This window comes from Grampus griseus, assembly GCF_964374135.1.
Source record: "Grampus griseus genome assembly, chromosome: 10".
Classification (NCBI taxonomy): domain Eukaryota; kingdom Metazoa; phylum Chordata; class Mammalia; order Artiodactyla; family Delphinidae; genus Grampus; species Grampus griseus.
Genome location: NC_139004.1, coordinates 20,041,256 through 20,058,340, shown reverse-complemented (window position 1 = coordinate 20,058,340; position 17,085 = coordinate 20,041,256). Strand labels below are relative to the sequence as shown.

The 17,085-nt window shown below is 42.2% G+C and overlaps 2 protein-coding genes across 3 annotated transcripts in view; one reads left to right on the top strand and one right to left on the bottom strand.

Moving 5' to 3' along the window:
* Positions 1-318, bottom strand: part of CARMIL1 (capping protein regulator and myosin 1 linker 1) — a gene marked incomplete at its 5' end in the record, with an annotated part of 315,787 nt that extends 315,469 nt beyond the window's left edge. Inside the window, one exon of the mRNA XM_082664795.1 lies at positions 36-318. Coding sequence (XP_082520921.1) covers positions 36-318 — 283 coding nt within the window. The remainder of the gene's footprint in view (positions 1-35) is intronic.
* Positions 1-17,085, top strand: part of LOC309827982 (cytidine monophosphate-N-acetylneuraminic acid hydroxylase) — a 259,964-nt gene that overhangs the window by 102,746 nt on the left and 140,133 nt on the right. The window lies entirely within an intron of this gene.

The following is a 17,085-nucleotide window of genomic DNA, read 5'->3' as shown; positions in this document are numbered from 1 at the left end:
CGTTCCCCGGCGTGGGGCGCCCAGCCCGGAGGCACGCGGCGCGGGGCGGCGGCGGGCACGGTGCCCCTCCTGGCAGCCTCCCTCCCGAACCGCCGAAGCCCTGCGTCTGGAGAGGGGGCGAGAGAGCCCGGGAGCCATCTGCTGGCTGCTGGGGAGGACAGCCGGGTGGGCCTCGGCTGCCCGATTCCCCGTCCCCACCTCCCGGCGGGCCGAGGGCGCCAGGGGATGGGAGGCTGCAGGCTCGCGCAGATTCCGCAGACCAGTCTGCACGGAAACCGGGTCTTTCTGGGAGACCTTCTGCGCTCTTTCCTTTTTCATCCCTCCCTGTGACTGCTGACGTTTCCTCAACGTTATTAATTTTCCATTTCTGGGGAGCAGGAGCTAGACGAAACCTGTAAACACTAACCATATGGTAAAAAAACACTTTTTTGTATGCTCAGCGGGCGCGCCGCTGCCGCCGTTTCCCATCTCAGACACTCGAAGTGGGAGAGCGCCCGGAAAATGCCTTTCACCCGCTGCGGAACCTCCTTTAATCCCAGCGCATATTCGGGCAGCTGAGCGTAATTCACAAAGGCCAGAATAAGCCTGCTGATAGGTCTGACTGACCTGGCCCAACTCCCTCCGACTTTCCCTGGGCTCCACCCCCGGAGAGACAACTTCTGGGCAACTTCTCGCCTCAACTGCTGCATCAGTGCCTGGCGGCTGGGAATGCCTGTCGAATCAGGTTCTGTTTCTAAAGGACGGAAGGAGGGGAGGGAGAAAAGGAAAGGGAATCCTACGCGTTGATGGTCTAGTTTTAAACACTGCCGTCGACCTTGGATCCCCAAGAATCATCTTCAGCCTCTCCGCCAGGCGTTACCGTTAAGGCATTTACCAATCTGGCCCCTTCGCACTCTTACAACCTGACTCTCCAAAACTATTTGCTATTTGCTTTTCCCTTCCTTTTAAGGGTATCTGATTCTTACCTATGCTTTCAATTCCAGCCCAATGTGTACCTTCTTTGTGAAGATTTTCCAGGGTTTTTCAGATCACTGTGATCCCTCTCTTCAAAACCGCTAGAATATATTGCCTGAAACACTATTTTCCAAGCCCAACCACACAGTGCCTTGTTTCATTACTTGTGTATTTGTATAGTTTTACTACTTAACTCTTGCTTTGTTCCCTGAGTTTGTGTCTGCCCAACTAGACTGTGGGCGATTTAAGGGCGAGAGTTTATCTCAGACTTTTGAACCTCTTCAGCAGATTTGTGCAAAATAGGTGTTCCGTAAACATTTGTTAATTTATTGGTTTTAGAGCTTTGGACCTCAGACTCCCTACTGTTTCTCAGATGTTGGCGATTTATTGAAGATAGACCTGTCCTTTACGCATTAAATATCTTTTTATGCAATAAATGGAAATTAACATCTCAAAACCATCTTCCATTCAACTGTGTGTGTTAAGAGGATTTTTCTGGCACTTACCAATGAAGTTTCAGAAATTGCCCTGAAGGTTCCACACCATGTGGTAACTCGTGAAAATAAAGACAAAACTTTTTTTCCCCCTTGGCCTGGGGTGGTCAGAAGAATAAAGAACAGGCTGTATGGCATTCCTGTAATTCAGTGCTCCCTGGTGCCTTTTAAAGGAAGCTGGGGTTTCAATGAAGAATCAAGTTTTTTCACTGGAGCAGGATCCTGATTGACTCCTACACCTCTGAAGGCATGGATTCAAATGAATCTCCTATATTAATGCTCAAAAATGACTGATTTTGGAAATGAAAATCATTTCCTTCTTGGGAGCAAAACTCAAGTATGTTTCAGAATAGCAAGCAGAGAACTCAAAGGAGCACTGTTTATAACACTGTAAACCCCAACAAGTGGTAAATGTCCCCAGCACAGGACAACCGAGGAGTCAGCTTAGAGAATGCATTTTGAATTCTGAAATGTGCACTTGTTGACTGGAATCTGCCCACCCCCTCCAATGCTGCAGTCTTTCCTCAGCATCTCTGCCCTCCAACTTCCATGCTTTTAAGTTTACCCCTGCCATTGTGCTCTTGATTAAGAGAGTGATTAAACCACTACCTGAAACTAATTGCCACTATAAATGTGATTACCTACAGCTTCATCTAACATGTATATATGTGGCTTTAAGTCTTATAACTAGCTCTGATGAACTGAAACCTATTAGTCAGAAAGGAAGAGAAAACCGGCTTTTCAGGGAATATCTACTGCACCTGAACTTTTAAAATGTTAAACACAATCGCAACAAATTTAACACATACCCAGAAACAAAATTATTTTGGAAAACTATACATGGACTTTTATTTTTAGTTCCAAGGTATACATTCATATCTCTATGTATATTCATATCTCTATTGTATATTTTGTAGTGCATTATGGTGAGAAAATGTGCTCTGAATTTAAAAATCTGCTGAAAATACTTAAGTCCCAAACCGTATCATATAGGGACTTCCCTGGTGGTGCAGTGGATAGGAGTCTGCACTCCCAATGCAGGGGGCCTGGGTTCGATCTCTGGTCAGGGAACTAGATCCCACATGCATGCTGCAACTAAGACCCAGTGCAAACAAATAAAAGTTATTTTAAAAAAGAACCATATCGTATAATGATTAAACCCATGGAGACAAAATAAAAATTAAGAAATCAGCAAGCTAACAACAGTAAAAAAAAAAAATTCCACTGTTTACCCAAATCCATTTCTGATTTTGCCTACTGCCTTAAGAACTGGTTTTAAAACTGGAAGATATTCATTTATGTGGGAACCAATGACATTTCCACTCCCCAAGTAGTGACTTGCAGACTAACTTCCCACCCTTAGCAACTACTGTCGGTCTGGGGTCTGCTTAATGAGGTGTGTGTTTCTCAGCTGGGTTAATTAGACCTTTCAGGGAAAGTACACAATGAAATACTAAGCTTATAAACACCTCTAGGAAAAAATTAGTTTATCTCTGATTAGAAGACAGTGAGAGGTAAATGTCTATTGGACAATATGCCTTTAAAGTATTTACAAGTGATATTATATTAGATTTGCTTGAAAAATAATCCATGGGAGAGGAGGGTGTTTGTGGAGTGGGGTGAGGGACTGAGTAGGGATACACATGAAACAAGAGGGGCCCTGTACTGATTTTTGTTGTAGCTGGATAATGGGGTACATGGGAATTCATTGCTCTCACGTTTAAGTGTGTTTGAAATTTTCAGTCATCATCATAATCAGAGCAAATCCTCAACAGATATGACCAAGAGATGAGGAAAGTCAACTCAGTCATTAATGCAAAAAGTATCTATTTGAGTGTGCCATTATCAGAGGTCATAGTACAATTGTTTTCCATATTCAGAACACTTGAACAGAGCACTTCAACAGATGCGATAGTGCTGTGATTCAAAGAAGCAATTGTGGGCTTCCCTGGTGGTGCAGTGGTTGAGAGTCCGCCTGCCGATACAGGGGACACGGGTTCGTGCCCCGGTCCGGGAGGATCCCACATGCCGCGGAGCGGCTGGGCCCGTGAGCCATGGCCGCTGAGCCTGCGTGTTTGGAGCCTGTGCTCCGCAATGGGAGAGACCACAATAGTGAGAGGCCTGAGAGGCCTGCGTACCACAAAAAAAAAGAAAAAAAGAAGCAATTGTTTTCACTTTAATGATAATGAAATCAGAATGCATTTCATAATTGTTGTAGACAATTAACATCATGCTTCTCATACCCCACCCCCAACACAAATACAAAATCTGCTATCAGATCACTGGTGCATCTAACAACTGATGACCTCTGACAAATACGGAGATAAGGATTTAGCATATTTGAGTTACCCAGTGACCCCTTAGGTTAAAAGGTGTACTTACTATAACTTTATCACAACTGGGCATAAGTTCAGATTTGTGGGGTAACTTGCTCAAAGTTGCAAGGGTTGAACCTAGATTTGAGATCTCCAGGCCAAAGTTCATTTTACTACGCCACTTCACCAGCCCCTTGGTCTGTATTCCATGGAAAGTGTAAAGATAGCCAAGGTTGGGCTCCACCCACCCACAAGGAGCTCCACCTCTAGAAGGAAAATTAAGGTGACCTTCGATTGCCCTGCAACTAGTCCGGTGCTGACCCCGCAGTAGGTGGCGAGCTAGTTAAATCTAACTGAGCAATTTTAGAAAACAATAAGATAAATGAAAAATGTGCAGGACTTCCCTGGTGGCGCAGTGGTTAAGAATCCACCTGCCAATGTGGGGGACATGGGTTCGATACCTGGTCAGGGAAGATGCCACATGCTGGGGAGCAACTAAGCCCGTGAGCTTCAACTACTGAAGCCCGCACACTCTAGGGCCTGCGTGCAACAAGTGCAGCCACTGCGAGTGATGAGAAGCCTGCCCCCGCTCGCTGCAACTAGAGACAGCCCACACGCAGCAACGAAGACCCAATGCAGCCAAAAAAGAAAAAGAAAAATGTGCTAGTTAGGTGCAAAATGATGTGTTCAGTATATGCTGTAGAAATTCATGGAGGTGGTGGGGAGAGAGCGCTAAAAGGAGGAGAGGTGTTTGATAATGTCACTCAACAAATGTGAGGGCAGCACTGACTATTCGCCAGAGGATATAGTGGTGAATTACACAGACGCTTCATGGAACCCCAAGAAACAGTCTGGGGGGCGGGGGCGGGGAGAGACAGAGAGAGAGGCAATTACTATAAGTGCAGATGTGGAGAAAAACAGAATTATGGAAATGAGAGGGCTGGGGGGGGAGGAGAGAAAGGGAGTGAAAATGTTCCTGGTAGCAGGAACAGCATGTGTACAGGCCAGAAGACAAGATAAAAACGTTGAGAAACTGAAATAAATTCAGTGGTTTTTTTGGCTGCGTGGGGTCTTACTTGCGGCGCGTGGGCTCTTTGTTGCGGCGCGTGGGCTTCTCTCTAGTTGTGGTGCACAGGCTCCAGAGCACAGGGGCTCTGTAGTTGGCAGCATGCAGGCTCTCTAGTTGAGGTGCGCAGGCTTAGTTGCCCCAGGGCATGTGGAATCTTAGTTCCCTGACCAGGGATGTGAACCCTCATCCCCTGCATTGTAAGGCAGATTCAGTTACCACTGGGCCTCCAGGGAAGTCCCAATTCAGTGGGTTTTAATCAATAGAGATGGAGTAGGAACAGAAGCTTAAAAAAAAAAAAAAAGGACCGTACCATGCAGGACTTCATGAACCACTAAATGAGCTTGAATTTCCCAAAGAGCAAAGGGCAATTCTTGAGAGATTTTGAGTAAGGCAGTATCACACCAGATTTTCCTGTTTAGAAAGATTACATAGTTGGAATAATTAAAAAGACTGGAAGGGAGGCCAGAGTATTCGAAGTAGAGAAGTTAGGAGGCTGTTGCAATGGTGAAGCAAAACAAAACCACCATAGTAATCTGAGCCAGGGTGGTGACAGCGGATGGACGAATCTGAGAGCTGCAGGTGCGGGAGGGGAGGAGACAGGGAGGCCCAGGGTCTCCCCGTCAGGAGGCAGTGGTTGCTAACCGGAAAAGGGAGCCTGGAGAAGAGCATATGTGGTGAATCAAGATGAGGGCTTCGGGTTTGGTCTGAAGGGGTGGAGGTACTGCGGGACATCCAAGGGAGATGTCCGTTAGGTGAATGGATATGGAAGTCTGAAGTCAGGAGACATTCTGGTATGTAGACTCAAGATTCATCAACATACGGCATATGAAATGATAGGATTTAGTAGGAAAATCTAGCTTATCTGATAAGATGACAGTGGGGGGGTGGGTACATTGTTACTAAAGGCAACGTGCCTCTCGGGAAATGGGTGAGATCTAACAAGGCAAGTATGCAGTATGAGGAGAAAGGGAACTCTGAAGAATTACAGGCATCTGGACAAAGAAGAGCTGCAAAGGAGACTATAGCAGTTATCTCCTGCAGTGTAACAAATTACCCCCAAACTTGGCAGCTTAAATCAACATTTAATATGTCAAAGATTCTGTGGGTCAGGAACCTGGGAGCAGCTTAGGTGGGTGGTTCTAGCTCAGAGTCTCTTATGAGTTGGGATCAGGCTGTCAGGTGGGTCTGTGGTCAATTGAAGGCTCAACTGGGGCTTCCTCTCGTGTGGGCAGGTATCAGTTCCTTACTGGTTGTTGGCTGGAGCCTCAGTTCCTCAGGACACACAGGGCTTCTTGAGTGTCTTCATGAAGAACAGCTGGTTCCCAGAGTGAGTGATGGGGGGTGGGGATAGAAAATACAGTGCCTTTTATAACTTTATCTTGGAAATTACATACCATCATTTCTGCTGTATTCTACTGTCACATAGATCAAGGAATCACCCCAGGACAATGAGAGAGATGACGCGAGAATGTGAATACCAAGAGGCAGGGAGGGGAGGGATCATCGGAGGCATCTTGGAAAATGGCTACTATAGAGTCAGTGAAGGACCAACCAGCAGAGAAGTAGTAGGAAACCGGGAGGATAAGATGTTAAGTTGGGAAGATGAGAAAAAATAATATTTCAAGAAAGGTTTAACAGTGTCATGTTTTGCTAAAAAGTCAAATGTGATAAGGTAACGTGTATCTGAATTTAGCAATAAGGGAAGCATTAATTTGTTTTTGTTTTGGGGAGAGATCGATTTTAGTAGAATAATGGGGGAGGAAGTTAAATTGCAATGGGTTGAAGAGTGATTAGGAGATGGAAAAGGAGAGGAAAACAGAATGCAGATAACTCCGGAACTGGCGATATGAAGGAGAATAAAGGCAGAGGAGTAACCAAAAGGCTGTATAGGGGACCTTCTATTAAGCAATGAGGATTTAACACTTGCATTTATATAACTTGCTTCTTCCCAATGAGAGTAGAAGAAAAAAAAACACATAGAATCCCTAATGTAAACAGTGGACTTTAGTTAATAATATTGTATCAATATTGGCAATTGTAGCAAATATACCAAACTAAAGTAAGATGTTACAATAGGGGAAACTGTAGAGAGTGCGGGGGTATATGGAAATTCTCTGTACTTTCTATTCAATTTTTTTGTAAATCCAGAACTGCTCTAAAAATAGTTTATTCACTTATATTAAAAATGCATAAAGCCACAAGGACAAAGAAGATAGGAGACAGTAGCAAAGTAGAAAATGTAACATTTTGGAAACTGGGAAAGTCAGTGGAGGAATGGTAACTAACTTAACAGACCAGGGAAAGACAAATTCTAAGCCAGAGGGGAGAAAGCAAATAAAAAGCAAGCTAATTTCTGTAGCAGAGCCCAAGAAAAATCTCAGGAACTAGAGACACAAATGATCTCTGAATGCAGAAGTGCAGAATGAGAGAACAACAAAAAACAGGAGGATTGGTAGAGTTTAAAAGGAAGAGTTAGACACTCCATAAATTCCCCCCTCTATCTCACGTAGCCAGTCAGCTCTGCACTGCCTTAGACTGGAGGCTTACTCTTAGAAGAGATTGAAACCAAAAGGACCTAGTCTTAGAACAGCAGAAGGTAAAAGTGAGACATCATATCATTCAGAAAAGAGGGAAATTTAGAGAAAAATCTACCTCCTAAATATAAAGCCACCACAAATTGTTTCTCTGCTTGATTCTTAGAAATTTTAACAGCAGGGTTTATAATCCTGGCATCAGATTCCTCTCCTAGATTACTGACTATCCTTAAAAGAAAAACCTGTAGGATACTGATAACGTGTTGATTTGCCAGTGAAAAGACCAGGTCCCCACCTATCACCCTAAACTGAGCCCCGCCAGCTGAGAAGCCCCATCCACTCATGTAGAGCTTTAGATCAGCTTTATTAAGCCTCACTGTTAATACAGTCATCCAAGGAGCACTGACATTTGAGGAAATCCTCTATCATGAGAGCCAGAGACCAAAACAAACAAGCCTTAACAAGGATCATAGAAGAGCCTGGGAGCAAAAGAAAACTTAAGAATTCAGAGTAAGGGAACTTTTGCTTGAGGTCATGATGGAATAATAAGGATTGGACATTTCCTTCCTTCAAAAACTAGAAAATAGTACAAAATATAAGGAACTACTGTTTTTCAGACATTGAACATTAGATAGGACAGGACTGTGATGCCTGAAAGAAGGGAAGCAAACGAAGTGAGCGCTACAATTGCCCCAGATTTCTACCTGGAAATAACTGGATGATGGGTGCAAAGAGGGGCACCCTCAACAGAGTCCACTGGGTCAAGGAGACGTAAAGTTTGTAGAGAGAGAGGTGGCTGTATCTTGTGAGGTAGAGTTCCAAGGAGGAGGGAGCTGTACTGAAAATCAAATCAATAAATTTGATACAATTCTAGGTGCACTGATCAAGACAAAAAGATACAAGATACAAATTAGCAATATGAGAAATTAAAGAGGAGGCCTCACTACAAACATTAAAAAGATATTAAGAGGATACTAAGAACAACTTAATGCCAATAAATTTGATAATTTAGTTGAAACATACAAAAGACAGAAATTCCCAAAATTGACTCAAGAACAAACAGAAAAATCTGAAGAGCCCCATATTGATTAAAGAAATTTATGTATATATTTTGGCCATGCTGCATAGCTTGTGGGATCTTATTTCCCCAACCAGAGATTGAACCCAGGCCATGGCAGTGAGAGCACCGAGTCCTAACCACTGGACCACCAGGGAATTCCCTCAAGTAAAGAAATTTGGATTTGAAATTAAAACCTTCCCATAAATAAAAGGAGATAATCACAAAACACCTCAACAGATGTGCACACACTCTCTCTCACACACGCACACAAAGACAAAATTCAATACCCATTTATAATAAAAACTCCAAGTAAACTAGAAGAAAAGACAACTTCCTCAACTTGATAACAGGCATCTATAAAAAAAACAAAAACAAAAACAAAAACCTATACCTAATTATATAGACTAAATGCTTTCCCCCTAAAATCAGGAACAAGAGAAGGATGTCTACTCTTCTTACTTGTATTTAATATTAGGCTAGAAGTCTTAGCTATTCCAATAGGGCAAGCAAAATAAATGAAAGTCATAGTGATCAGAAAGAAATAAAAAGCTTTGTAGACAACATGATTGTGTTCATAGAAAATCCTAAGCAAATTACAAAAAAAAAGCTATGAGAGGGCTTCCCTGGTGGTGCAGTGGTTGAGAGTCCGCCTGCCGACGCAGGGGACATGGGTTCGTGCCCCGGTCCGGGAAGATCCCACATGCCGAGGAGCGGCTGGGCCCGTGAGCCATGGCCACTGAGCCTGCACGTCAGGAGCCTGTGCTCCGCAACGGGAGAGGCCACAGCAGTGAGAGGCCCGCGTACCGCCAAAAAAAAAAAAAAAAAAAAAAAGCTATGAGAAATAATAAGTGAGTTTAGCAAGATTGCAAGACACAAGGTCAATATATAATCAATTGTATTTCTGTATGCCAGAAATGAAAAATTAGAAATTTAAAATTATCGTTTATGATGGCATAAAAAACATGAGATGTGTAAAGATAAATTTAATAAAATGTGTGCAAGACATGTACAATGAAAACTACAAAACATAGCTGAGAGAAAGTAAAGAAGACCTAAATAATTGGAGAATACAGCAATAACAATAGATTGGAAGACTCAATATGATTAAGGTGTTACTTCTCCTGAAATTGAACGAGAGATGGTAATGCAACCTCAACAATAATCATAACAGTATTTTCTGTAGAAATTAACAAGATGATTCTAAAATTCATATGGAAATTCAAAGAAACTAAGATGACCAAAAAAATTTTGAAGAACAAAGTTGTAGAACTTATACTACCTAAATTCAAGACTTAAAGCTATTATAATTAAGATGTGTGATATGGGCATAAAAATAGACATAGATCAGCGGAACAGAGTAGAAGGTACAGAAATAAGCCCACACGTATTTCATCTATTGGTTTGTTTGTTTGTTTGTTTTTGTTTTTTAACAAATTGCCAAGGTAATTCAATGGGCAAGAGCAGTTTCTTTGATGAATGATTCTGGAATAACTGGCTATCCCCATGGAAAACAATGATCGGTGACCTTTATTTTATGCCATAAAAGATAAATTTCTAAATGGATCAAAAATTAAATGTAAAAGTTAAAGGTATACAAACTCCTGGAGGACAACACAGGAGAAAATCTTCACGGCTTTGAAGTAGGCAAAAAATTCTTGTATGCCATACATAAAGCACAAGCATAAAAAAAAATTGATAAATTGGACTTTATCAAAATTAAAAACTATTGCCCTTTGAATGACACTGTTAAAAAAGTGAGAAGGGAGAACATTTTCTTCCTTTTTTTTTTTTTTTTTTGGCCCATGCCTCGTGGCTGGCGGGATCTTAGCTCCCCAACCAGGGATCCAACCCAGGGCCCCAGCAGTGAAGGCACTGAGTCCTAACCACTGGACCGCCAGGGAATTCCCAGGAGAACATTTTATCAATACATATATAAGGCAAAGGATGATATATGGAATATACAACCATTGCTTACAACTCAATAAAAATGGGCAAAACATTTGAACAGCCATTTGCCCAAAGACATACGAAATGAGCATATGAAAAGGATCTGAATACCATTATCATAGAAATGCTAATTAAAACCACCTTGAGATACCACCACTCCCACTAGAATGGCTAAAGTAAAAACGGTTGACAGTGTTGGTGAAGATACAGAGTAACTAAACTCTCATACATTGTTAGTAGGAATGTAAAATGATACAATTACTTTGGAAAGTATTTTGTCAGTTTCTTACAAAATTTACCAAATACTTAATATACAATCCTGCAATTCACTCCTATATATTTACCTAAGGCAAATAAAAAGGTATGTCCACACAAAGACTCATACATGAATATTTATAGCAGCTTTATTCACCATAGCCAAAAAACTGGAATCAAACGAAACATACACAACAGATGAATAGATAGACAAATGTAGCACATTCATACAATGGAATATGACTCAACAGTACAAAGGACTGAACTAATGTTAATTGCAACATCATGCATGAATCTCAAAAACATGCTGGGCAACATATTCCAGACACACAAGAGTACATGCTGAATGATACCATTTATGTAAAACTCTACAAAAAGGACTTCCGTGGTGGTCCAGTGGTTAAGAATCCCCCTTCCAAGGCAGGGGACGCAGGTTTGATCCCTGGTTGGGGAGCTAAGATCCCACATGCCGCAGGGCAACTAAGCCTGAGTACCGCAACTACTGAGCCCACACGCTCTGGAGCCTGTGCGCCACAACTAGAGAGAAGCCTGTGCACTGCAAGGAGAGATCCAACATGCCACAACTAAGACCCGAGGCAGTCAAAAAAAACCAAAACCAAAACCAAAGAAACTCTACAAAAGACAAACCTTATCCATAGTGACAAAATGCAGACCAGTTGTTACCTGGGGCCTGGGGCTCAGAGGTATTTGGGAAGGGGCCCAGGAAACAATCTGTAGTGATCAAAATAGTTCATAACCTGATTGTGATTGTGGGAAGAGAGTGCATACATTTGTCAAAACTAATTGAATCGTACACCTAAAATGGGTGCATATTATTGTCTTATTATGCCACAATAAGGTTGTTAAAAATATCTATTGTTATATCATCAGAGATTTAAAAAAATCATTGCATCCATGAACACTAAAGAATCCATGGGGATTCTATTTTAGAAATCAGAGAAGATAAAAGAGCTCTCAGAATGTTAAAATATACTACCAGGAATTTTCATTTCTGGAGGCCCTTGGGAAGAATCTGTTTTCAAGCACATTCAGGATGTTGGCAGAATTTAGTTTCTGGCAGTTGTAGGACCCAGGGCTCCATTTCTAGAGAAGCTGCTGTCAGCCAGGGCCCATTCTCAGCTCCTAGAGGCTATTCACATTCCTTCGCATGTGCCTCCTCCCCATTTCAATGCTGGCCAAGATAAAATCCCTTGCATCAAATCCCTCCCCTATCATGTTGCAAATCTCCTTTGCCCCTGAAACACCTATGCCTTTTAAGAGCTCACCTGATTAGATCAGGCCCACCAAATGCAGTCTCCTTTTTGTCAATCACTTGTGCTGTATTAACATACCCTAATCATTGGCAGTGATGTCCCATCATATCTCAGGTCCCTTCCACACTCCGGGAGAGGGAATGTACAAGGGGAGGGGTCTTTGGGGGTGATTTTGGAATTCTGCTACCACAATAAGGCTGGCCTAAAATTTAGAGAAAAATAATTAGGGGGAAATTTCAACAAATTATTATGTATGGATGCAGACTGATGAGCTACACTTGTTTTTGCTCTGTTTTGCTTTGCTTTGCTTTGCTTTGCTTTGCTGAACTTACGGGTGTGTGTGTGCTTGTGCTGTATTTTTAGCATATTGGTCCATTACAAAGTCCAGCAAGGATATCAAACTGTTTTTATTAGTGAATTTAAGTATTTTCCATACTCCTCTTTTCAATTGATTCCTATGTACTCAGGATTAGGCTTTATTTCGCTTATCTCTTCTGGAACTTGATATCAGGAAGCATTTCAAAAAGGGGTCTTTGAAGTGGGAGTAACAAATAAGTCAAGTTAAAAGCAAAGACAGGGACTTCCCTGATGGCACAGTGGTTAAGAATCCACCTGCCAATGCAGGGGACACGGGTTCGAGCCCTTGTCCGGGAAGATACCACATGCTGGGGAGCAACTAAGCCCGTGCACTACAACTACTGAGCCTGTGCTCTACAGCCCGCAAGCCACAACTACTGAAGCCCACATGTCTAGAGCCCATGCTCTGCAACAAGAGAAGCCACCGCAATGAGAAGCCCACGCACCACAACAAAGAGTAGCCCCCCCAGCCCTGCAACTAGAGAAAGCCCGCATGCAGCAATAAAGACCCAACACAGCCAAAAATAAATTTTAAAAAAAATGACATACACATACACACAAAATGACACACACACACACAAAAGTGAAGACAGTTCATGACATTTTTTCAAATTCTCTTAATTAAAAAATCTAGCAACCAAGATGCCCTTCAGTACATGAATGGGTAAATAAACTGTGGCACATCCAGATGATGGAATTCAACGCTAAAAAGAAATGACTTATCAAGCCATAAAAAAACGTGGAGGAATCTTAAATGCATATTACTGAACGAAAGAAGCCAATCTGAAAAGGCTACTTACTGTATTATTCCAACCATGTGAAATTCTGGAAAAGGTAACCCTGTGGAGACAGTAAAAGATCAATGGTGGCCAGGGGTTTGAGAGGAGGGAGGGATGGATAGGAGTTCAAGGAGTTTTAGGCCAGTGAAACTACTCTGTATGATACTATAACGGTAGATACATTTCATCATATATTTGTCCAAACCCTAAGAATGTACAACACCAAAAGTGAACTCTAGTATAAACCATGGACTTTGAGCGACAATGAGGTGTCCATGGAGATTCCTCAGTTGTAATAAATTACCACTCTGGTGCTGGATGTTGATAATGGGAAAGGTTGTGCATATGTGGAGGCAGGGAGTATATGGGAAATCTCTGTGCCTTCCACTCAGTTTTGCTGTGAACCTCACACTGTTCTAAAAAAAAGTAAGTCTACTTTAAAAAAAAAAGTAATAATACCAACAGTAATATCTGCCGCTTATGATGCTAAGCGCTTGACATATTTCATCAGCATTGTTTATATTCTATTTTCCCTTGTTCAGTTTCATCACATGAATTTTCATACAAATGAGACTACTGCTGCTTAGTTGCTCATCAGCTCCGACTGTGGAGTTCTCCTCAAAAGAGTAACCTTCCTGTGAGACAGCACTCTTCATTAGTATTGAATAGAAATGTGTGGGTTGTTTTTGGACTGCAAGTGGAAATACAGTTTGCCTCTTTAATTGAACTCTTGAGATTGTATGGAAATCATCTCTTCCCCGTAGCACCTTAATCACTCCCATATGGATGAATTCATTCAATAAACACCTCTCTTTGCGTATCTGGATTATCGCTAGAAATAGCAGTCCCTGTTTGGGGGAACCTTTGCTGTCTGAGCAGTTCTCAAAAGCGTATGAAAGGATCCCCATCTACAGACCCCTGAACTCCAACTTCATCCCCCAGTTTTCTCCCCCACATCTTTTCTAGAAGTGAAGTAAACTGACTCCGAGGCTTTTAAATTCTGAATTCTGGCTCTTTCTAACTGGATCATTCCAGCTCATTCTAACTGAGTCATTCCAGAGGTCCGGAGATACAATGTCTCCTTTGTCCAGGCAACAATAAGCTTAAGTCAAACTGTTCACTTTCTAATAGCCCTGGGGTTCCCTTGGCTATCTAGGTAGGAACTCCATTAGCAAGCCAAATGCCCCTTGGATAAATAGGAAATCTACAAATAATTCACCACTTCTTTGAGTTAGTACAACTAGGAAGTTATCGGACAACCAAGATACTCTAAAAGGGATCTGTGAGAAAAGCAGCAATTAAAAAACTCTGCCCAATTTCTGGCTTTCTTTCAAATGATTACCTTAAGTATGTATTGCACCCTTTGTTAAATTTTCAGTTATTTAGATCTCCTTTTACTCTGTTGTTAAAATTTCTCTGTTTTTAATATTATTATTGCTCTGTGAAGAAATACCTCTTTTTTAAAATTAATTTTTATTTATATTATTTATTTTTGGCTGCTTGGGTCTTCATTGCTGCGCACGGGGCTTTCTCTAGTCGCAGCGAGCTGGGGCTACTCTTCGTTGCGGTGCGCAGGCTTCTCATATCGGTGGCTTCTCTTGTTGCGGAGCACGGGTTCTAGGCATATGGGTTTCAGTAGTTGTGGCACACGGGCTCAGTAGTTGTGGCTCGCGGCTCGAGAGCGCAGGCTCAGTAGTTGTGGTGCACGGGTTTAGTTACTCTGCGGCATGTGGGATCTTCCCAGACCAGGGCTCGAATCTGTGTCCTCTGCATTGGCAGGCAGATTCTTTTTTTTTTTTTTTTTTTTTTTTTTGCGGTACGCGGACCTCTCACTGTTGTGGCCTCTCCCATTGCGGAGCACAGGCTCCGGACGCGCAGGCTCAGCGGCCATGGCTCACAGGCCCAGCCGCTCCGCGGCATGTGGGATCTTTCCGGACCGGGGCATGAACCCGTGTCCCCTGCATCAGCAGGCGGACTCTCAACCACTGCGCCACCAGGGGAGCCCCATGCAGGCAGATTCTTAACCAGTGTGCCACCAGGGAAGTCCCAGAAATACCTCTTTTAACCGTCTGATCTGATTCCTATTTTGGCAAATTGACACTTTGTCAAGTGGCATGAGAACAGTATCTACCATACTGAATAAAAACAACGTTTATGGTCCTTCCTTCATGCTGAACAATTTAAATCTTTTCTCATTTAATCCTCAAGACAATCTTTACTATCTCCATTATTCAGGTAGGGAAACTTCACCCCAGAGAGGTTAAACGACTGTCCCAAGGTCACACATCAACACCACAGAGTAGCTCTGATTTACAGGTTGGATTTAAAATGCGGTATTTCCATTTATTTCTAAAGCCAATAAGCTGCTTAAACAACTGGCTACTACTGCCATCTGCTGGTAGCTAGCTGAGTTGCTCTTCCTCAGGTTGCACTACAGGCACAAGTGATTCTGACACACACTACTAGTGCCATCTATCATGCTGGCGTCTAGAACAGTGCCTGACACATAGTAGACACTCAAAATTTGTGAAACCAATCTCTGGGAGATCCCAGGAGAATTTTGGTTGATAAAATCTCTCAAGTTGTTCTTTAACTCCGCAAATAACCAAATCCAGAAAGAATACGAAGGCTACCTCCACATAAGACAATGATATTGTTGTAGACTGTTTACTCCATCAATATACACAGTTCACATTCCATTGCTTTAACCTAATTTATCAGTTGAGTCTCACTCTCATGTTTCAGTCCAGCTCTACTATTTTTTTTTTTTTCAGCTCTACTATTTGTACTGTATAGATTTCAGAAAGAATCTTAGTTTTACCTCTGAAAAGGACCTGAGAAATCCTGGCTAGTGTACCTCAAGTCCTGTTTCAAAAGATGGCGATAAAAAAGTGTTTCATAGATAAATACGTTTCAGCAACGATGCAATAAATGAAGTTCCAATGGTTTCTTCACAGAAACCAATGTAGAACTTCTCAGAGTAATTAACATGCTGCTGTGCCTTAGGGCTTTCTGAAAGAAGGAATAGGATACAGCACTTGCCAAATGCACTTGACTACTGAATTCTTTTCCATTAAACTTCTGTTAATATCTCAAGGAATGTTGGTGTTCTGTGGAACTCAATTTGGAAAGCTCCAATATCCCAATTCCAGTTATTACAGATGGAGCTGAATGAGAATAATTTCCTTAATATCATTCAGCAGAGCTAGGACTCTTTTTTTTTTTTTTTTTGCGGTAAGCGGGCCTCTCACCGTTGTGGCCTCTCCCGTTGCGGAGCACAGGCTCCGGATGCGCAGGCTCAGCGGCCATGGCTCACAGGCCCAGCCGCTCCGTGTCATGTGGGATCTTCCCGGACCGGGGCACGAACCCCTGTTCCCTGCATTGGCAGGCGGACTCTCAACCACTGCACCACCAGGGAAGCCCTAGGACTCTCATTTTAAGTGTTCTTTTCACAATATCATTCTTGTTCTGTGTAATTTCTCCATATGAAAAACAAACACTAACACCTACTGACTGGTACAGAACTTTACAGTTATAAAGGGGATGTGAAGTAACATTTAATGAGTGCTGTTATGTGCTCTTTTCTCCCCCTCCCCCCTGCTATCAATGGGCTAAACATTCCAGACCTTATGACTGTTGTATTTCACACCATGAAATAATAAATGAGTCTCCTTGTTTAAACATATCCCTCTGTAGGATTGGTCAATGAGAGTCTGCTCTGAGAGATACATCTTGTTGATTTTCGATGTATCAGCCACATTGGCCTTTTTTATTTTCTAGAAAGTTAAACCATTTCATGCCCTAGACCATTCATACATCCGGTGTCCTTTTCTATTCCTCCTGTTTTATTTCTCCCACTGGACTTCAGCTGCAGAGAATTAGCTTAGTCATAACTTCCGGTTGATAATACACCATCATCATTGATCCATTCACAGCATCCTTTATTTTAATAAAATAATGAACATAATCCAATCCAAGGGCCAGAATACAACCACGAATATATTTACCTACATGTTTCTTCCTCATCCCATCTTGCTGCATCTCCCT